The 21,962-nt window shown below is 36.2% G+C and overlaps 1 protein-coding gene across 5 annotated transcripts in view; it reads right to left on the minus strand.

Moving 5' to 3' along the window:
- Positions 1–21,962, minus strand: part of raraa (retinoic acid receptor, alpha a) — a 202,345-nt gene that overhangs the window by 6,247 nt on the left and 174,136 nt on the right. For 3 of the 5 annotated variants that reach the window (XM_081393226.1, XM_081393227.1, XM_081393228.1), the window contains 2 exons: positions 7,250–7,398; positions 4,874–5,015 (listed from right to left, as the gene is read on the minus strand). In XM_081393226.1, the coding sequence (XP_081249352.1) occupies positions 4,874–5,015; positions 7,250–7,398 (291 nt within the window). The remainder of the gene's footprint in view (positions 1–4,873; positions 5,016–7,249; positions 7,399–21,962) is intronic. The other 2 variants (XM_081393229.1, XM_081393230.1) reach the window with 1 other exon arrangement.

The following is a 21,962-nucleotide window of genomic DNA, read 5'->3' on the forward strand; positions in this document are numbered from 1 at the left end:
GTGGCCATGTCATTTCAGTATGTAATGAAGTGGGCAGAAGAGAAAATATCTCAAGAAGACAGATAGGAAAGAATGAGGGATGAAAGGGCCAAGAAAAGGAGAGAAACTTGCATGAGTAGCAGTGAAAAGGCCGTTTGAGATGCAGTGAGCAGCAGTAATGGAGTGAGATGAGACAGACAGATAGAGGAAACGTGTTAGAGCCAACACATCACATCTGTGAAGACAAACCATGAGGGGAGGAAAGGCGAGAAAAAAAAGTGTTAAGGAGAAAAAATAGGCCAAAGAATCAGAAATGCCATTACACCCCCTCCATCAGTACCATCTCAAACACTTTCTCTCACTCTCTCTCTCTGTATCTGCAGGGTGTGTGTTTGTAGTTTGATGAATAGAGCAGGTGGATGAAGTCGTACATAATGCTGATAGATCACCACAGGTTTCATTAGACCCAGAGCTAATCTAATCTCATTATATGACACACACACACACACACACACACACACACACACACACACACACACACACACACACACACACACACACACACACACACACACACACACACACACACACACACACACACACACACACACACACACACACACACACACACACACACACACACACTGTAATGCCATGGCATTATTTCCCTCCCAATCTCTGCTAGCGCTCAGACCCTCGCTGCATCCCTCTCTCAGGCCTCTGGAGATGCGGAATTAATTCCTAAATAAAAGTGGGCTATCTTAGCGTGCCTACATTAGCCCCAATGACAGATTGGCACAGCGATCATAAGCCGCAAAACACAATTTAATGAAGTCATTAAAGAACTATTAGCCTGGCTGCGCCATCACTCACACACAAGCATTACTGAGAGACCTGCAGAGAGAAAGAAAGAGAGAGAGAGAGAGAGAGATCGGGAAACAGGTCTTTCTCCAGCAGTAATGATACGTATTTTGTGTGTGTCTGGAAAGGTGATTTTTACACACCGGAATATCTGACGATATGGCCAGAAATATGCTGACGAGCAGAAACATGGCCAGAAATGTGATCTAAGCAAGTACGCAAACGCCAGCTGCACAGTTCTGTTATATATACTTACGTCTATATGATCTTGCGTCGCTCTGGCGGTAACAAACCCATGGGGCCAATAGAGATGTATGGCTATTAAAACTGATGTAAGTAACTTGAGCTGCATTATGAACTGTGCTTTGACACATTTCACACTAAAACAATGTCTGAAATTGAACTTGAGTGGCTACGTTCAAGCACTTGCATAGTTTTTTAGGCCTGTGTATTGTGATAAAATCACTGCTGGAAAAAATACACGCAAAAACATGGCTGATAGGGGTGGAAATATCAGTTCCGAGAACTAACTAATTAGGATTCTTTGCTAAATGATACACTGTAAAAAAAATTATCGTGATTTTAACGGTAAAAGACCGTAAAAATGCTACAGTGAAAAACTGTTAATTGGCTAACAGAAGGTTTCAGTGAATAACTGTGATAGATCTAACCGTACATTTAATGTCATTTTACAGTAAAATACCATTAAATTCAAATTAAGTGAAAAAGAACAAGTCATTGTAATTTACAGTGGAAAAATTTAAAATTCCCTGCGTGACACTTCACATTTGATGTATCTTTGTTGAAATAACTGTTTCTTCATAGTTTTTCTTATTTTTTTCTAATCAGTTATGTACATTAGGGTTTTATGTTACATTTAATGTTGTTAAATGAATGTTTATTGAATTTTTTTAAATTTCATGTGTTACCATGATGGTGTTTAATGTTTGTGTGAATGAAACTATGCAGCTTCTATATATTACTATTAACTTTCTTCTGGAAAAGCTGCTTGTGATGAGCTTTGATTCATCATGTGACTCTCATCACCACTGTGATTGGTGGTTGTCAGTGTATTACAATGGTACACAACAGATATTAGTACTTCAATAGGTCGGTAAATTAACATTTTATCAGATAATGAAATACGTTTTTAAGTTAAAAATTTAAGTTAAGTCTGTAAAACCTAAAATGTTGCTACCGTATTTTTTTATGGTAGATTTCTGGTACGGTAGTTTTTTGTTGTTTTTTTTACCGTAAATTTAACGGATTTGTTTCTACAGTGTACAATTCGACATGGAATCATGATTCAAATCAAAATGTTTGGTACGATTCATTATCTTTTTCAAAATATGCTGAAGTATGATATCAGCAATGCAGAAAATGTGGATAAATATATGGACTAGTGTCTGTGAATATTATACCGCAAAAAGACAGATTTTAGAATACAAAGTCTGGTTGTTCTGCGTGTCTGTATGAATGAGCGGCATAGTTTCATCTACTGCACTTTCTGAAGCATGGTTGACGATTAAGTATTCCTACTTAAAGCATTAAAACATAATTTTAGGGAAAATTAAATGAATGAAAATGCATTGGCCTGGTACACAAAGCAGAGGAAATAAAGGAAGCAGAGATGTATCAACATAATTATTTTCAAACAGCAGTTTAACCTAAATCCAATCCTATTCAGATTTTTGTATTCCAATTAGAGCTGAAACGTCTCGTTGTCATAACTGATGATTATGATGACGTATGATAATTTGCATTAGAGAACTACGCCACATCAAATATTATAAGAGCCACACTAAACCATATATAAATCGCAAAACATGCTAATCATAAGGGGTTTTCTTCTGATATTCATTGTTGCTGGTAACACTTTATAATAAGTATAGTGTAATAAAATATTTACAAAAATTTGAAAATAGTTAATTAATAGTTAATAAACTGTTGGTAATACATTAATAGACTATATACACATTGTGGGTTCTTCATTCATTGTCACTGTAATTACTGTAACAAAGTGTTATTGTTTAATTAGCTCATATGTAAAGAGTTAGATAATGCTTTGTTAAAAACATTAACTGTAAATAGTTATAAATTAGGTTACGGAAAATGGGCAAATGACATTAAGTGCTTAAAACTAACCGTTATTAGACGTTAATTATTAAAATGTTTATGGCTCCACATTTTCAAGACAAACATTTGTCTTGGTGTGAACGGGCCTTAACGCCCTCATATGTCTGTTTCAGGGTGTGTGTGAGTGTGTTGCATGAGGTTCTTGACAGGAATAATTTGAGAGGAGAAAATTAAAGCGCTGGCAGATCGTCCATCACAAAGATGAAATTCAATGAAAGGATAAAAATGTCAATGTTTCCTCCCTCCGCTCCCGCTCTCTCCACTCCTCCTTTTTTCACAATCTCTACTCCTCCTCAGCAGCAGCAGCAAATGAGTTGTGAGTCTAATGCATTTGGAGCAGAGCGAACCCAGCATGCTGTGCTGAAAATCAATGCATGTGTGAGTGTGTGTGTGTGTGTGTGTTTTATTACAGATGTTTTGTGCGTTCAAATGTATGCAGGAAGTGAAGTGTGAAAGTGCCGCTGTGCATCATTTTCTAAATGTACTGTGAGTCAAGAGGTGTGAATTCATAAGAACCCACTTTAATGAAACAAGTGTGGGTTGTCATTGTGACTGATTTAATGGGTCATCTGCACCCTCGCCATGATGCTTGCCAGAGGCCCATGTGCTTGATCTGTCAGACTGGCCAATGACATTAACCTCAACATGCACATGATCTCTGAAAGAAGAACAAATATCGGTCACTAACTCCTGAAGTGCATGAAGTCTGTTTTAGGATCATTAAGATGTTTCACATGACTGTAATGTCTCATTACTGCAAAAAAAATGTTTGCCGCAATGTCTATTTGTGTACTATTGTTTTTTTTTTTCTCAATATATAATAGTATCAACAGCGATCGCATTCACTCGGAATATTAAAAACTTGTGTATCCAGTAAAATAATGTATTAAATCTAATTGTTAAATCAGGTTGAATAGACACTAGACAAGTGAAGGATGTGAATGAATGACTGGTAGAGATCACTTGGGAATATTAAATATTAGCCTCTCTTTTGCTCAAATGGGCCTCAAATCAGAAATATAAAAACAAAAATAGTGTCCTTTTAAAACACTAGTATTTATAAACGGTGTCTTGGTGCTCCGTATGGTCAGTACACCCCGTTCTATGAATTTTTATTAGCCAATGTTGCCTTTGCAGAAAAATTATGGAAATGCAAAGTTTTCTTGATTTTGTGTTATATTCTGTGATTGCAGAATCACAAAATCCTGGAGGGACTGATAGAAATGTAATGAGAATTTTGGGCAAAACTGTAAAAAAAAAAAAAATCATACATTTATGTAATATATAATTTCAAGTGATGTCAAATTATTAAACTCTTGAATTGAATGAATTAAATATTTAAAGCACAGACAAATTGACTAATTGCAATATATATATATATATATATATATATATATATATATATATATATATATATATATATATATATATACATACATACATGCATACATACATACATAATATTAACAAAATGTAATTTAATTTAACTATTTATTTTGCTTTTGGGGTTAAATGAGAGCCAGATATGTCACCTGGATATACACACACCCAATGATCAGACCTGACATGGTATTGGATCGTTCCTCTCCCTCCATAAAAACACACCATTTGTGTCTCTTTCTGCAGTGGAGACTCACACCCACTTGATGGTGAGAGCGTGTTGGATCTGTCCGGATGATTTCTGAACAAACACACTGACACATTCACAACTTTTGCCGCAGACCTGCGAGAGAGTGTGTATTTTCACACCTCTCCCAATTAACTTCTCAATTCTGACAGCGCCTAGCAGAGACGAGTGCTCGTATAGCCAGAGGGAGGCATGATTATGATTATGTGTGTGTGTATTTTGGCAAGAGTACTTCAGCTGTGGAGGGAGCATTTGTGATGCATCACTCACATTCTTTGGACATCCCCACTTCCAGGCACTTCTGCAGCCGGCAGTATTGACAGCGGTTGCGGGTGACTTTGTTGATGATGCAGTTCTTCTCTCTGTGGCACGTGTAGACCATGTTCTTCTGAATACTTCGCCTGAAGAAACCCTAAACACAAACAACACAATGAGGACAGTGACAGACTTCAAGAGATGCAAGAAAACTCCAGTCATGTGTCAAAACAAATAGATTTTTACTTCCACATGGTGCTTCCCAGTACAATAAAGTAAGGTGTTGTCGGTGCGTGCTAGGACATTGAATGTGGTTGCTAAAGTGTTCTGAGTGGTGATTGATTGGTTTTTAGGATGTTGCTTAATGACCAAAATCAAAAAGTCCAAAAAGCCAACTCTTTGTCACTAAACTCCTTCAGTTTATTGGATTCTACAGAATCAATTCTACAGAAATGAAGATATTTTAATGAATTATGAGAGATTTCTGTAGCTCTGTTGAAAGTCCATTCCAACAAAACTTTTAAGCGTCAAAAAGTCCATTAAGAGATTGTACAAGTAATCCATATACTTCAAGCGGTCTAGTCTCCTGAAAAAAACACAATTGCTTTATATTCACAGCCTTTAATTCACATCTAAACATTGATCAACACAACAAACACAGTAAACGGAAGCTCAAACGTGCTTGCTTTGACATCCATTCAGATTATACTTCAGTTTTGATGCTTAGGTTAAGCCACAACCGAACGCATAGGCCTGCAAGTAGACTACATTTGATGGTGTGCTGGAACAAAGGTGCTCGACATGCACAGCATACTAGAAACTTTCATCCTTGTTAAGTGTCTGAACTATTTTTTTTCCAACAATTAATTTTTTTTTCCTGTCACTTGAAACTTGCAGTGTAGCTATCTAGTATCTTTACCACATAAAAAGTTGAAATTATGAGTAGCTTGACAAAGAAGTAGTTAGCCACACATCAAGTTACTAACAAGTTAATGTAGAAGTTGCTAGAAGTTTCGGTCCTACTTTATTTTAGGAGTCTTTGACTACTGGGTACTTGGGTCAAAAAAATGTATTGTTAGGTAAAATATATGTATTGTGTTCATGTTGTATTTCAAAACACTTTTGCTGCTATTGAGGTGGGATACAGGTAAGGTTAAAGTCCCCCTGTGGTGAAAATCAAGCTTTTAATGTTGTTTATATGTCTACGTGGTGTTTTTTAATATGCTTTACGATAAAACCATGTGCAAATGCATATGTCAAAACAATTGCTGAGTATTTTCTCCTTAAAACTGCAGTGAACCAAAGACCGTCTCAAAAAACGCGGTTTGAAATCGCTGGTGTTTCTGATGACACAATCTACCTTATAACCAATCACGTCAACGTGAGTGGATCTCTGAGCTGGTGCGAGTGAGTGGAGGCGGGGCTCATTTGCATATTCATTGAAACACGTATACTAAATGAGGCAAGGGTGTAGAGCTACATTCAAGCTATTTTAAAGATACTTAATATAAAGTGGGTCCCAAGTTTCTAACAAAAAAAAAAGGCTAACTTCACTAAAGCTAATGAAGGGAGTTATATATTCTCAATTCTAGAACTGTACAATCTATCATGTTTAAAAAAAATTGCACATCACAGCGTTTTTCAGGCGAGACGCTTGCAATGCTTGCTATAATACAGAATATCGGGGGAGTGTAACTAGTATCTAATTTCACAGATATTTTGTTTCTGTATTGCATAAAAATGTTGATACAATGTAAAGTATTTGATCTGGCTCTTGTTTTATTTTGTTCCTTTATTATGCTTGTTGTTACTTCTTGTCATCTGTTGACGGTTTTCAAGCAGAGTGTGGCGGTTGGTCAGTGTTGTATTTGTCCCGCCCCTCCTCAACTGTGATTGGATGGCTGGGATAAAAGTGACAGTGATGAGCGCTGCATTTTACCCAAAGATGAACATTCTTCAACTCTCAGCGACCGGGAAAAAAAGGCTGAGAGCTTAGCGCTCAGCGTGAAATAGAAGCTCAGTGCCTCAAAAACACGGCACTCCCATTGAAAACACTGAGAAAAATGCTTTGGTGGACACATGGCCTAAAAGTGAGATATCAAAACCGAACCACATCTTTCATTGTTCTTTAAAGTGAACCATCAGATTTACCATCTGATATATTGCTATAATGGATAGGATATGAGAGAAAGACAATCTGGATTATTACTCTATCTTGCTTTGTTGTATGGATATGTGTGTGAAAAAAAAAAAAAAAAAACGGGGGGGCTTACCAGAAAATTATTCAGCTGTTTTATTTAGAGAACATGACTACTAAGCTAAATAAGTACTGGCTACCTCTGGTTGCAGCACATGTTGTGTGGGTGAATGAGAGTTGGCCGAGTCTCTCACCTTGCAGCCCTCACAGGCACTGACGCCATAGTGATACCCTGAAGATTTGTCCTGACACACAAAGCAGGGCTTATAGACGCGAGGTGGAGGGGGCGGAGAGGGTGGGCTCGGGACGATCTCCTCTGAACTCGTACTCTGGGTCTCGATTGCTGTGAAAGAGAGAGAGTTTATGGGTCAATGACTTGATACAGACACTTTTTCTATGATAAACGTCATGTTCATTTCTGAATTAAAATTTATTTTAGTCAAGCATAGAATCAATATAACAAAACTTGACTCTATAGATTTTCAAAAACCATATAAGACCAGAAACTCAATCTCAAAGCATGCTGAATAAAGCAAACTTTCCTATTTATCTAGGAGGAATCCCTTATCCTGATCCACAGCGCTGCAGTGTGTGATTGGGAACATTACAAGAAAGATCAAAGACACAGACGTCCTGAACCAACTGCGCTTCTGTCAGAGAGACAGATGATACTATGATCTGAGCGCTGATGATGGAACGCATTCGTGCTGATGATAATTAGCCAGCCATAACACATCAAAACAAGAGATAAACACTGTTAAACATTGTTCAAACCACTGATGGGAGGGAGAACAGATTCTAGATGTTTCCTGCGGTGTCAGCAGTTCCAACCACAACCATCTTTTGCATTTTTAGTAGTAGTAATAATAATAATAATAATAATAATAATAATAGATATTATTATTAATAATTAATTTGTTTCTAATTGTTATTTTATCTAACAACAATTATTTTTATATTAGAGCAACAATACTAAAATAATAATAGTACTAATGATAATGATAATAATAATATTAATAATAATAAACAATATTCTATTAAATTTTCAATTTTTTCCTTTAAGAATTATTATTATTATCATTATTATAATTACTTTTTTATTATTAAATAATTGTATTATATTAATAATTATATTATTATGATCAATTTATTAATTATATTTATCTAACATTATTATTATAATTTAGTAATAATAGGTTTATCTCGTTTTTATTTTATCTAACAATTATTATTATTATTAATATATGATTTTCATTTTAGATTATTATTATTATTAATTTTAGATTATTATACTATTATTAATAATAGTTTTTATAAAAAATTCTAATTAATCAACATTTTTCTTATTATTATTACCATAAACAATTAAAATAATTGTATAAAATAATTGTGAAAATTCCACAAGTAACTGCTACAGCAAAAATTCCCATAAGAAATGTCAAACAGAATACTGTATATCAGAAAAAAATCATTAAAAATGTATTATTTAAATGTGTCAGGAAGAAAGATTTACAGAGCTGCTTCACGAATCGCATAATTATACAACACTAAAAATACGTATTTCACAATTGATGGTAATGTACTTACATTTGAGTGTATGTTAAGACAGTATGCCATTATTGCAACATACTTTAACATCATAAAGATGTGTCTTTATACCATCAATCATTATGTAAAAAAATGGTCTCAAACTCCTCTGTGGTGGAAGGTGTCATTGGCAATATCAACCAAAAATGGATGGATGACATATTTTTTAATTGAAATCTTGCATACTATTTACCATAGGCAGTATGCAAATTAGGGTCTGGTCTCTTGCACACTTAGACATGCCTTACACATTTTGTTAATGATATCATAGTGTTCTCAACAGAGCATTTCTGTTTATAGAAAAGGTGGAGAGGGTATCTGAGGAGAAAGTATGTGGTTGCTTCTCTGGCTGGTTTGGCTGCAATTTCCTTCCTGTGTGTGTGTGTGTGTGTGTGTGTGTGTGTGTGTCCCAGCTGTAGCAGAGGACAACTCAACTTGTGAGCTGAAGTTAAATTTAGAACTCTTATTTACACACCACTGCTGTCTGCCCCGCCGGGCACATCACACACACAGAATGACTGCAGACGCATATCTGAAACAGCATCCATACACACAAAAAACACCAGCACACACTCTCTGTCAGAGCGCATGTTACCGCCCGTCTCTGTGGGCAGGAAATACTCAGAGAGACGTCCTGGAACAGACTGACGGAATGAAAGGCTGACTCAGCCGCGGACACAGAGAGAATAAAAACGAGAGCAGGAAGAAATTGGAGAGACTGGAGGAGAAAATCAAACAACTGGAGTTCAAACATGTGGCTATGACAGCCAAGATAAGCACATACACACAGAGCCACATCGTTGGGCAAAACATCCGGGATGAACGAAGAGCTAAAGGCACATGGTTTGTTTTGAGTGGACAAATTGAGTGTATTAAACACCCATGCATGAAAAGAAAAGAATCCACTCAAACATGAGCTAGACCAAAGTCTAAATAAATGCCCGATGACCAAACTCTTGTGCTTGAATTTGGCATAAAATGGAAGATGTGATAGTCTTTTCTTTCCTTTTCTAATGTATATCCAGATGAAACTGCTTCACGAACAAGAAAAAATGGTTGAGGTTTGCTGTTTCTGTGATCTAATGTGATTGACAGGTTGACCCGCCCTTGTGTCGATTACATCATCAGAGAAGTGATGTTGTTGCAATTGCTGATTTTCATTTTTGAACATCTTTGATGAACTTCTGTCCTATTTGCAAATATTGGAGGCAGCCTGTGGGATAAACTCTTGCGGCTGTGACAATGCCCGCGAAGGTTCAGGTTCAGAAGAACTGACAAACCGCTGTCCTGCTCAGTTGCAAATGTTTTCCACAGCAAAAAGCCCATTAATTACACATGAGTTTTTTCTGTTTTTCAGTTAAACTGTGGCTAATGACTAAAAACATAAGACAGCAGATATCAACTTTCCCATGCCGTCACAACCTTCCTCTCCAGTTTACAGGTAGTCCCGCCCAAACTCATACATTGGCCAAGTCAAATGTTGATATGTCGGTAACTCAAGCAAACAGAACAATGTTTTGATAGCATTACAGAGACAAACCTATGAATGGCCAGAAACATATTTTAGAACACGATAATGACTGGCATTCCTTTGTGGGGATGTTGAAAATGTAACGTGTACTTGAATTATGAAGTGAATTCTGAACAATGTGTAAAAATGGGTAACACTTTATTTAGATGCTCACTTTTGAACATCCTGTTGACTATAAGTAACTTTGCAACTATATGTCGACAAACTCTCATTAGAGTATTAGTAGACTGTCTGCTTAATATCTGCTAACTCTTTATTGTGATGCTCCTCCAAAAGATATCCTGCTGACTATAAGTAACTTTGCAACTACATGTCAACTTAATCTAACCCTAACAGTCTACTGATACTCTATGAGAGTTGGTAGACATGTACGTAAGGTGCAACGTTACTTATAGTCAACAGAATGTGTTAAAGGGACCATCAAAATGAAGTTAAACCAAAAATTTAGATTGAATAGCTAGAATCATTTGCATTCATGTGTTTGTGTATTGTACATTTTGGACTATATAGTTGTCTCTGCACAATAAACTGGGATAGGAGAAAGTATTTTAACACTGAAAACAACACAAAGTCAAATTCAGTCTGACACTAATAGCAGCAGCACAATTACATTTTTAGGGGGATCAAACATAAAGGGCCCTATTTTAACGATCTGAAACGCAAGTGTCAAGCGCAAAGCGCAAGTAACTTTGTGGGCGGGTTTTGGCGCTGTTGCTATTTTCCCGGCGGGATAAATGACACTTGCGCCCGGCGCAAATCTAAAATGGGTTGGTCTGAAGTAGCTTCATTATTCATAGGTGTGGTTTGGGCGTAACGTGAAATAAACCAATCAGAGCGTCATCTCACATTCCCTTTAAGAGCAGATGCGCTTTTTCCATAGCGGATTGCTATTGTAACGGCAGATTTGCCAGGTGCGCAAATCTATCTATCTATCTATCTATCTATCTATCTATCTATCTATCTATCTATCTATCTATCTATCTATCTATCTATCTATCTATCTATCTATCTATCTATCTATCTATCTATCGTAATAATCTATGATTTGCAAAAATGAAAACTGCTGCTTCTGTGTAGATGAGAGAATCAAAGTGTATGCGCGTTGTGCACACGCTACATTGATTATTTATGGCCAAGCATGCGCCCTTAAAATGGCATATGAATAACATGCCCAACGCGCCACTGACTTTAAACTATTTTTTCCTGGTTAGTGGCGCAATTGTTTTCTAAACCTGCAAAATAGCATGAGGGAATGTTTGCGCCGGAACACGCCTCCTTTTTTGCGCTGAACCGCCCTGGGGAGCGCAAGTTCATTCCCTAGTTTACCGCCGTGCTTCTGTGGAGGGAAAAGCGTGCAAAGCGCGGGTGCAAAATAGGAATGATACATGCGTCGGTGTACAAAGTCAATTGCGCTGGGTGCAAGATAGGGCCCAAAGTCTTGCTCCCCAAATTCACCAAATTTAGATTGTGAAGCAGGAAACCACTGTTGGATATGGAATGATTTGGCATAAAAAATACCCCAGTTTTGTGCCACTGCATAATAGTGTGGACACTACAAAGAGGACACCCACAACACTAGAGAGACAGGCAGAGAAAGATGAATGAGGTGAGACAGGGATAAACTGAACGAGAGAACTGTGTGTGTGTGTGTGGTGTAGTGTTTATGTCAGTCTGTTCTACTGAAGTACACAGAGAATACACCACATTAGCGCTCAATAACAACCCCTCTGCTGTCTCTCTCTCCATCTCTTTGTCTCTTGCTCCCTGTTTATCTCCATATGCAAGCTTCAGAATTTTTTTTTTTGTGAAGCCCTTTTTAATCATCTTGTTTTTCACGCTAACCTTTTATGCCTTTTACTTCTGTTACTAAGAAAATCATTCAGAGATGCAATCTGCTCCAGAAATAAATCTTCAGACTGCTGCCATAGTGTCAGACTGCTTACAGACGACCTTTCCATCCTGATGTCATAAACGGCAAATATTTAGAGCTAACTAAATCAGAGTATACAGGTATTTTACTGCATCTGTTGTGCTTGCAAACTCTTTTATTGAGAAACAATGCCAAGAACATCACAAACTTCCCTAAATCCAGTAATTACACCATATAGCCTATATATATTTTTTTTTTTTGTTGTTGCTCATTTTAACAGCTTGTTAACAAACTTAAACGCTATATTTTTTCAAACTTTAAGTCTATGAAAATGTTCTGAATAACAAACTAACATAATATATACTTCTGGAGTTTATATAGTATGTATTTGTATCCCATAATGCACTATGCTCAAATCTAGCTTTTACATAAAGTTGGGTTTAAAATGCAAAATAGCCCTTTTTATTAGTGATAAAGAAATCAATTTTTCATAATAATCAATTCATTAATTAAATGTATTTAATAATCAACACTCAAATGAAAACTGTATGTTTCTTTCAACATACCTTCTGATGTTCATTCATGTTTATTTCGTGCTATAACTAGTATTAAAGTGAAAGAGATGACAGGATCGCTCGAACTGAAGTGGCTACAGCAATGTCGCACCACATTAAAGACTGTAAACACGACATTGTTCGATTGTGTTATGAAATTGACAGAATTTGAAAGCTCAGACTTGATTTCATATCAGAAGTTGCAAAGCACAATGCTTATTGTGATTATTGAATGGCAGGCATGGTAAAATATTGTTTAGTGAAGTCTTGTTCACACAAAAACTGAAAACAGCATAGACTAAAAGATCTTGTTTGGTCAAAAAAAAAAAGCATGATTCAAACAGAGAAAACCGGTATAACCCAGCCCTACAGCGTTCACACAGCTGCCACGTTTACCTGTTGTAGCTTATCCACGTTGTGTTCATGAAATAGACACTTTCACAGTCAAATCCGCCATCCGGCAATTAAATGTCACCATTTTTGGTCAATGCTTTTGGCCCTCCAAAACCGTTTAGGCCGAAACAGAAAATTAATTTTCAGTTGCATCTCTACATTTTATTTCCCAAATAAAAACTAGACTCTCTCACTAGCTAAATATGATGCAAAGAAGTCTAATATATCTGGAGAAAGCTAGCCGTTAACATTAGCTTTCATCTTAATTGCTATAACTTGGCTTGAAGATGTAACATTTCAACATTTAAGAGTGTCATATTCCACAATTTCATTAAAAAATCCCATAAGCATCCCAAGAGGTCTGGGCTAAGCTCTGAATACACACTGACCCTATAACGGCCCGTCTCCCTCTCCGTCTATCTGTCTATCTCTAGGTTCAAGCTGAGGTTACATTCCTAATGTTCTGACAACCAACAAACACTGTAACTCAACCAGCCCTTCTCTCCTCCTAGGTCTCTCTGTTCATCTTTAGGAGCCTTTAACTCCTCTTTCCTGACAGACAATATGTCTCCCTTTCTCTCTGTGCCTGCTGTAATCACCCGTTTATTCATCTATGGGTTCAGGTCTGGGTCTGGGCTTGTTTAGCTCTCATTACGAGCAGCCCAAAGGGCGCTGGGAGAGGACGGGAGGGGGTATTAATCAGATTTGGGTTGGTTAAGCCCAGCTTAAGTGTGTTAGCGGGGTAGAGACAGGCCCTATGGGAGAGCAGTCACACACACACACACACACACACACACTTATCTCACTATTAGATTATGCACTGCCTTGCAGTGACAGAGTGTTTTGAATGTGAAGACCCAAGGCATTTCTTTTTTGAGCTGATCAAAATCTAACATCAACCGAGACAAACAGTTCCCAACTTGACTGGGTCAACAAGTGGTACGTCTGTTCCATTCTATTTATGACAAACCAAAACTAATTAACTACCGCCCTGAAAATCAATAGTCAAACATCACATGTACTGTAGAGAGACGCTACTTAAAATAGCAACCATGTTACTGGGTAGAAACTGTAACTAACACGACACCAGTCAATGATATATTTCACAATAGCTTTTATAGTTGGTTATTTTGTGAAGAAACTTGAGTCACAACTAGGGTTGCGTTGTTTGAAATAATCATTTTGAAAAATTTGTTGTCAGTTTAGCTGTGCGATATATCAGATATTTCAAAATACATTCACAATGATTTTGCTGGTTAAGCTCTTTAGGAAAGGCCAAATAAAATCCTTCCCTGTCTCACTTGACAGAGATGCGTAACGATAAAATTACGGTGCATGGCTGCAATATGCTGTGTTTTCCACCAACTGGCATCCCGAGGTGTTGAAATACTATTGGGTAAATTAGCAGTGGGCGGGACCACACAGACCAAAACAAAACCAGACATTCCAGCACAGAACGCACATTTCAAAGTAAAATAACTGGCTATAGCATTGTTTTTCAGAGAAACAAGAATGTGAACTCAGCATGTTTCATAAATAACTGCAAACATATTATGCTATTTTTATGCTTTACTACAGTTTACACTTTAAAAAAAAAAAACAAGTCCTCGTTTGTCCATGGTCTTGTGTTAATGTTTCATGCTGGTGTTTCCTGTTATTGTTCCTTGTGTTTATTAAATGTGATTTCACAGTTCATCTGCGTCAAGCCTCTTGAATCTGGATTATCAAGTCAAGCGAGCGCATGACAAGTACTTAAGTATTTAAACTGATTTGAACTTCAGTAGCAAAAATGGCAATAGCTGGAGGCTCAATTCATTTCCATGGATCAGTTCAAATAGTCAGCTTCAATTAAATAAATGCTCGATTTTAAACTCTTAGCACTTTTCATAAGATGTTTCAGTTAAAACATAAGTAGGTAAATATTGCTGTTTATAACCATGTATTGATATATTGGTGCATATAAATGAAAATAATTAAATATTATTCATCTTAGCCTCAATTAAGTGAAAACACTTATTCTTTTGAACTTTACGTTTAAGCCATTTTTTATTGTATTGTGTTTGTATACTATTTATTATCCAATCCTTGTTGTAATATCAGAGTTATTTCTCAGCATGTTTAGAGCATGTGTTCATGCTGAGCGGAGGAGATTAGGAGACTCCCTGCCTACACACACCTCCTGTTTATATCACACACACGTTGGGTTTCCATGTTTTATGGGCATATTCCATAGACATAATGATTTTTATACTTTACAAACTGTATGTTATATCCCCTAACCCTACCTAACCCATCACAGAAAACCTTCTGCATTTTGAAAAACATAACTTAGCATGATTCATAAGTTGTGTTCTCTCTCTCTCTCTCTCTCTCTCTCTCTCTCTCTCTCTCTCTCTCTCTCTCTCTCTCTCTCACCTGTGTGAAGTGTTTCTAGTGTGCATATCCATATCTGTATCAATACTAGACAATGGTCTCAAAGCAACACCACTACATGAAACAAGAGTATCTTTCCCCAATATTTAAGCAAAAGTTTAAGCACTTTTGTTGAAAAGATTACTGTATAAATGCATAGATATGTACCCTGTAATTTTTAAAAACCTTATACAGTATGTATTGGTACACCATTATTACAAAAAGGTAGTGTACGCAGTGCATGTTCTTGCTAAATTGCTCCCAAATGTAAGATTGTTGTATCATAATAATAGAATAAGTACCCCTTAGTTCTATAATAATTACAGTATAAATAATTTATAATTCTCCTGGTTGTTACCCCTTTATTCCCCAAACTTTACATATTGTTCCCTTATACTTTTAAGTACCTTTTACACTATAATTACCGAAGGTTACACTGTAAAATCGCTTTAATTACACAGCATTTTCCCGGCTGTAATCTAAAGTGTTACCGCATTAACATTATCAATAACTGGACCTCAAGTCAATCAAGTACCTCAGCACACTTACAATCCCGCTCTAGCAAAAGTTATTTTGTGTGCATCTCATTAGCTGTCACTAAATTATACAATAACTGTACAATAACATCATAATTGATGTTGCACACTTTCACTTACCCCAAAATTCAATATATATGGGGGCAAAAATCAATGAGTGCCTGAAATTTTGTCTAATTTTTCTATAGGATATAGTTAAGTAATTTTACACAAGCAAGAGTGCTGTTTTATCTGAATATCAACATGACCGAAATAGTGATATTGTTTTTATACAACAGTTCAATAAACAACGGTAACATTGTGAGTTACATTTCATACACAACGTTGTCAATATTGCCCATTTTTACTTTATTTCACCAACGAAAATTGTTCCAAAGAAAGTTGCGCGTCTCCGACCAACGCACAGCTGTGTTTTGTTCCTGAATGAATCAGCATTTTAGAATGACAATAAATTAGGCTAAATAATCAATTCATAAAGATAATCACTTGGTTGAATGAATAACTCAGACTTTCTGCAACCTATACTGGCAGTTTTAGTTTCGAATTTAAGTATCATTTAATTAAAAAATTGTGGAGTCAACTGTCTATGACAGGCCTAAACCAGTCAAGACACCAAAACGTTTATATACCAATAACGTATCGTTATTGACTTTTTGTTTTTTGTCAAAAATCACACACAACTACTAAATTGAATGTATATCGGCCATTGAAAAAATGTCAAAATTGCTTTTATTTAGAGGAAAAAAAAAACATATGCTCAGACATAAACTAGATTGTTCTGTTCTTTTTTTTTCTATTTGCTGTCCTCAATGATTCAGATGTTGCTGTAGAAGAAAGTAGGCCAATTATGTAGCCAAAGCAAAAAGCACTCAAACCAGCCCTTTCAAACCCTTTACCTTTAATAATTTTCCATTAATTCTCCCAAAAATAGATGAGTCTACTTGCTCTAAGAGCATGTGAACAAATGAGGTCTGGTGTATAGCGTATGGATTTGATAGCATAAGAGCATTAATTATTGCTATAGCGGACAGCTTTTCCATGAATAGTGCAGTAGAAAAGGCCAGCATCATTACTTAAACATATTCAAGTGTTTTTGCAAGCAACCTACAAGACGAGTTCTCCTAGAGCACATGATATCTGGACATATAATGAAATGTAATGCAATAATCTGAGAGAAAGAATATGAATGTGAATATTCCCCATCTTGACATCCCCATTATGTAAAATAGAAAAGCCGGAGTGAACCTGGTTATACGATGCAGTGAGACTCAGATATGCCGTTCCACATTGGCTTTCAGTTTATCTGTTGCTTGGTGCTTTGGCTTCTTTTGGACATATTTCCAAAATTTAGGTTACTTTGCATATAAAAGTTACTCAATATTAACTTACTGTTTATTAAGCTGTCGTATGCAAGCTCTTTCACTCTCACACGACTGATTATGTTTTTTTATGGATTAATCACCATTGATGATTGCTTTGTGGAACTGTCGGTCGCAGTTTTATAGTTTTCCAAACATTTCTCTGTTCTTTCAAAATAAACTTTATGAAGTAGTGTGTAAAAGAGACGAAAGAACAAGGTAAAATATATACATCTAAAATGTGAGCATGGTATAACCATATAACAAATATTAATTTTATTTGTCCATTTTTCTCTCTTCATTTCTTTGCACATTATATATTTCATATGACAATAAAATAAAAAACATTTAACTTGTCTGTGTCAGTACTGGTGATAAAGCTTAACTCTTTTGCATTTTTTTTTTTTAATAATTACTAAAATATTCTCATGCATGGCATTATTGTTAAAAAATAATTACACATTTCAACACAGCTTTTAGTTATTGGTCTCATCAAAATCCACTATTGGCCGACTTCTAATAACACAAAACAGCTTGTTTGGCATTTATAATATTTTCATTAAGAAAATTAAGCCTATTTTTGACCATTACTATTTTTTTTGCATTAAAAAAATGTAAATTGCATAGGTTAACATTAGTTAACTACATACTTCTAAAACATTTGTTATTTTTAGTGATTATTAATTTTCAATATTTACTAATGCATTGTTAAATCTAATTGTAAAGTGTTACCCGCTATTTTTTATGAAAAAGGTCTATATTTTTTGGATTACCAACATGGCCAAATGTTTTTAGTATTATCCTATATTTTTAATATAGATGGTTTTTAATTGTCATTATTGTCAATGATGTTCTCATTATGTCTGTTCTCATGGTTCACTGAGGACATGTTACATAAAAAGGAGGTTGAATGAAAACAGAAAGAGGACCGTCACTCTCGTATGTCCTCAATAATTAAAGCAAAATAAGACTGACCTCCTCCGCTCGGCTGTGTAGCGCACATCTGAAGTTTATTTCCCATCATGCACCTGTCCCACGGGTAGAATGAATGAACATATGTAGACTATTTCAGAGGTCATGGGTTTGCTAGCAGAGTTCACCAGGGCTAATATTTTCACGTATAAGTGTGCGCGCTCATGGGGATTTCTGAGGATCAGACGATCTCGTTTCCCTCTTCAGACACCAATTTCCTGTGTTTTCCGAGGTCTATGAACAGTTAAACACAGAGATCAGCTCTTCCTGTGCTGAGGGTCACCATTTCAACAGCAGCATATGGAATTCTCAACACACACGAGAGAAGGAACAAATCACTTCTGCTGTGGGGTCCCACTCAAGCAATAGGCTAATCATTGGAGAAATCAATGAAACAATTACTTATGAAACGTGTGGATTTGGATAAACAGATACAATCACCCATCTGACACAAGCTAATCTTTCTTAATTAACACAAATCTTCAATACTTCACAGAAACACACTACAGGCACATAAACGCTTTGTGTAATCCGTTATGAACACAGATAGCACTATGATTCATATAATTATCTATTTTATTTTATCTGTATTATTGCATTAGGCTATACAATTATTTATAGGATACATAATTCATTATATATATATATATATATATATATATATATATAGGTCAGTTACATGATGTGCATATTTTCCTTTTAAAAATAATTGGATAAATTCATGACATATTTCAGTTTATTCTATAAAACCTCTTTAGTTTGAATTTATTTTTAGTACATTTATATTACACATATTATCTTAAACACCCAAAATGTCAGGTGGTGCAACTAAGAAAACTATTTACAATAGTGTCATAATAATAGAAACAATTTAAATCCAAATATTATGGCATCATTTTAGGTTTGAAACCTCTCATATAAACAAATTTTAAAACTCGTTTAAACACATTGTTCATGAAAAATATGCATTACATCAGTTTTGAAAAATAAAAAAAAATTATATATATATTGTATATTATTTTGATGTCACTTGAAGCATATACTCATTTTTACTTTTTAATTGAAAGTATAAATAAATAATACAGCCCTTTGTACTGCTTAACAGCCATAATAAAAATATGTAACTCTTGATAGAGGCCAAAGCAGCCTTGCTTAGAGTAGAGAGAGATTCGTCCAATGAGCTGATAAATACACATCTACATGCCCGACACCTCTCACCATAGCAACTGTACTGGCAACCCATGGCACTGGGTAAACTGAGCCCATATAACCTAACTACCTATATTACATTTCATAATAAAGTCAATAGGCGACGCCTGTGTAATTCATGATGTACTTTTCACGATTGCTTCTTTTGAATGTCTAGAGCTTGTATTTCCACCTGGTCAGAAATTGACAGAGATCATATAGAAGTTTTATGCTTTTCAAATATTACCCTTCATGTGATATAGCTGTTTATGAATATAAAATGTCTGCAAAGTTTTAATGATCAAAGTGCACGAAAGTTATACTGTCCTAAAAGAAAGAATCGATTCTGAACAGCTGAAATAAGTCGTCAGCAATTCCAATCTCACTTCCTGTTACATACCTACGTAACAATAAAACTAATTTGCATAATGCCAGCCTATGGTCTTTATTGGCTGCCCGCGAACAACGTCCACTTTGACCCGTCCTCAAACACTGTATCTAAGGTCTGGAAGAGTTTGGATGTGTGTTGTCGACATGTCAAGTAGACGCCGTTTTCTGTGCTGTGAATCCACTCTGCATGCACTTCCAAAGGATGAGGACTCGGGCTCAAACTGATACGGAAAAAACAACGCCATCGTTTCGTATCACTGTGCTGAGGAGGCCTCCGGAGCTGAAATTCAGATTTGACAATAGGGGGCTTTCGAACCGGGTAGTTCTAGGAACTAGTCACCTCCGTGGTTCCCTGAGAACTAATGGTTCCCCTAGGAACATTTTCCTGGTTGCATTCGCACCGCCAGTAGTGACGTAACCTACTGAACTCTGACACGGTGGTTGTTGTGACTTATTTTGACGGAGCAGATGACCTTTATATTGACGGCGCTGAACTTGAACCTTGAACTTGACACACAACATAATGACGAACGTAGTTGCCCAGCCCAGTTTGTTTGAACCGCGAGAGGTGTCAATTGCCGTCATTACGTTGTGCGTCAAGTTCAAGGGTTACTCTTTTGGCGTAAATCGATGTGTATGGCCGTCTGCCGGAAGCTAGTTATTTTAGTCGATAAAGTTCTAAATATGGATATTTTTCTTACACGAACGCATCGCTTCACTTCAGATTAACCCCCGGAGATGCGTGGAGCACTTTTATCATGAATAGATGCCCTTTGATGGACTTCCAAAAACATACACCCGTTCACTCCATTCTAGGGCTGTACTCAACCAAAGAAAATCTTGGTCGACTGAAGTCCTGAAATTTTCGACTAAAAATCGACTAAAATCGACTAAAAATGACGTTAGAAAAAAAAACGTTAAATTAATTAGATGTGCACTGTGGGCAGTACTTGGTAGCCTTGTTGTCCGCCTAAATGAATTATAAATAAACATAAACAACTAGTAGGCTATTTGCAGTATATTAAATCGTTTTTGACCTAATTATTTTGCACTTAAATGAGTCTGACACTTGAGTCTGTCAGCTCTGCATCACGTGCACCTGCGCAATATCATAGCTTATGATTCCCGAAAATAGTACTATGTTGTCAACTAGTGATATCATCACAAGAACTGTTGAGGAATATGCAACATAATTTAGACAATTATTTTTGTCATATGTAAGTTATTATTAGTCAGACACTATCATTTCACCGTGCATGTCCTCGCACCGAGCGAGGCTGATGAGCTTAACGTTAGCTTCGCAGCTGAGACACGAATAGACTATTAACTTAAAGCTTTTACTCTTAATAAACACAAAAGGCACGTCCACTTTAATAAAAAAAGAATATTTATTAAACAAACCAGATCAAGAGCAGAAACGAAATAAAGTGCATAACTGAAAAATAAAGCATCCTAGGCTCAAAACTAACACAACCAACAGCACAGCGCAATTGCGCATTAGGCTCCAAATAAAAAATAAAAAATTTAGGTTATCACACTAAAACATTGAAATATGCTAATTTTGATATGTTCATAGCTTACTCAAAACAGACAGGGCAAGCTAACGCAGACAAGTGAGCTTACCACTTTTACAGTAGATGATATGTCATGTTTGTCGTCAAGCTGTGGAAAACTGTTGCTTGCAAACTTTGCATTCGACCTTTTTCCTGTTATCAATTTTAACAAAATGCTGCCACACTGTCGATTTCTTTGTTGTTGACATGTTAGAAGAGGACTGACTATTAAACGCTCTCACAATTAAATAAATAATATTCAGCATCAAACCTTCTACGCTCGACGCTCTCTCTTGGGTTGGACTAATCCAAAAAAGGTGAAAACAAGGGGGGTGTTTTGAAGACAGACTGTTACAGTGAAACAAGGGTATTCTGAAAACACCCCCATTAGCAGTTAGTGCTTTCCACCTGATGAAATGAGCGCGCCTCAGCGCGGCAAAACTGATGAAATAAACGCGGCAGAAAATCGACCAATCAGAATTTTGGTCGAACCAGAACGTATCGACCAACTAATCGACTAATCGACTAGGACAGTACAGCCCTACTCCATTCATAAAGCTTGG

This window comes from Scardinius erythrophthalmus (assembly GCF_964197995.2).
Source record: "Scardinius erythrophthalmus genome assembly, chromosome: 18".
NCBI lineage: Eukaryota > Metazoa > Chordata > Actinopteri > Cypriniformes > Leuciscidae > Scardinius > Scardinius erythrophthalmus.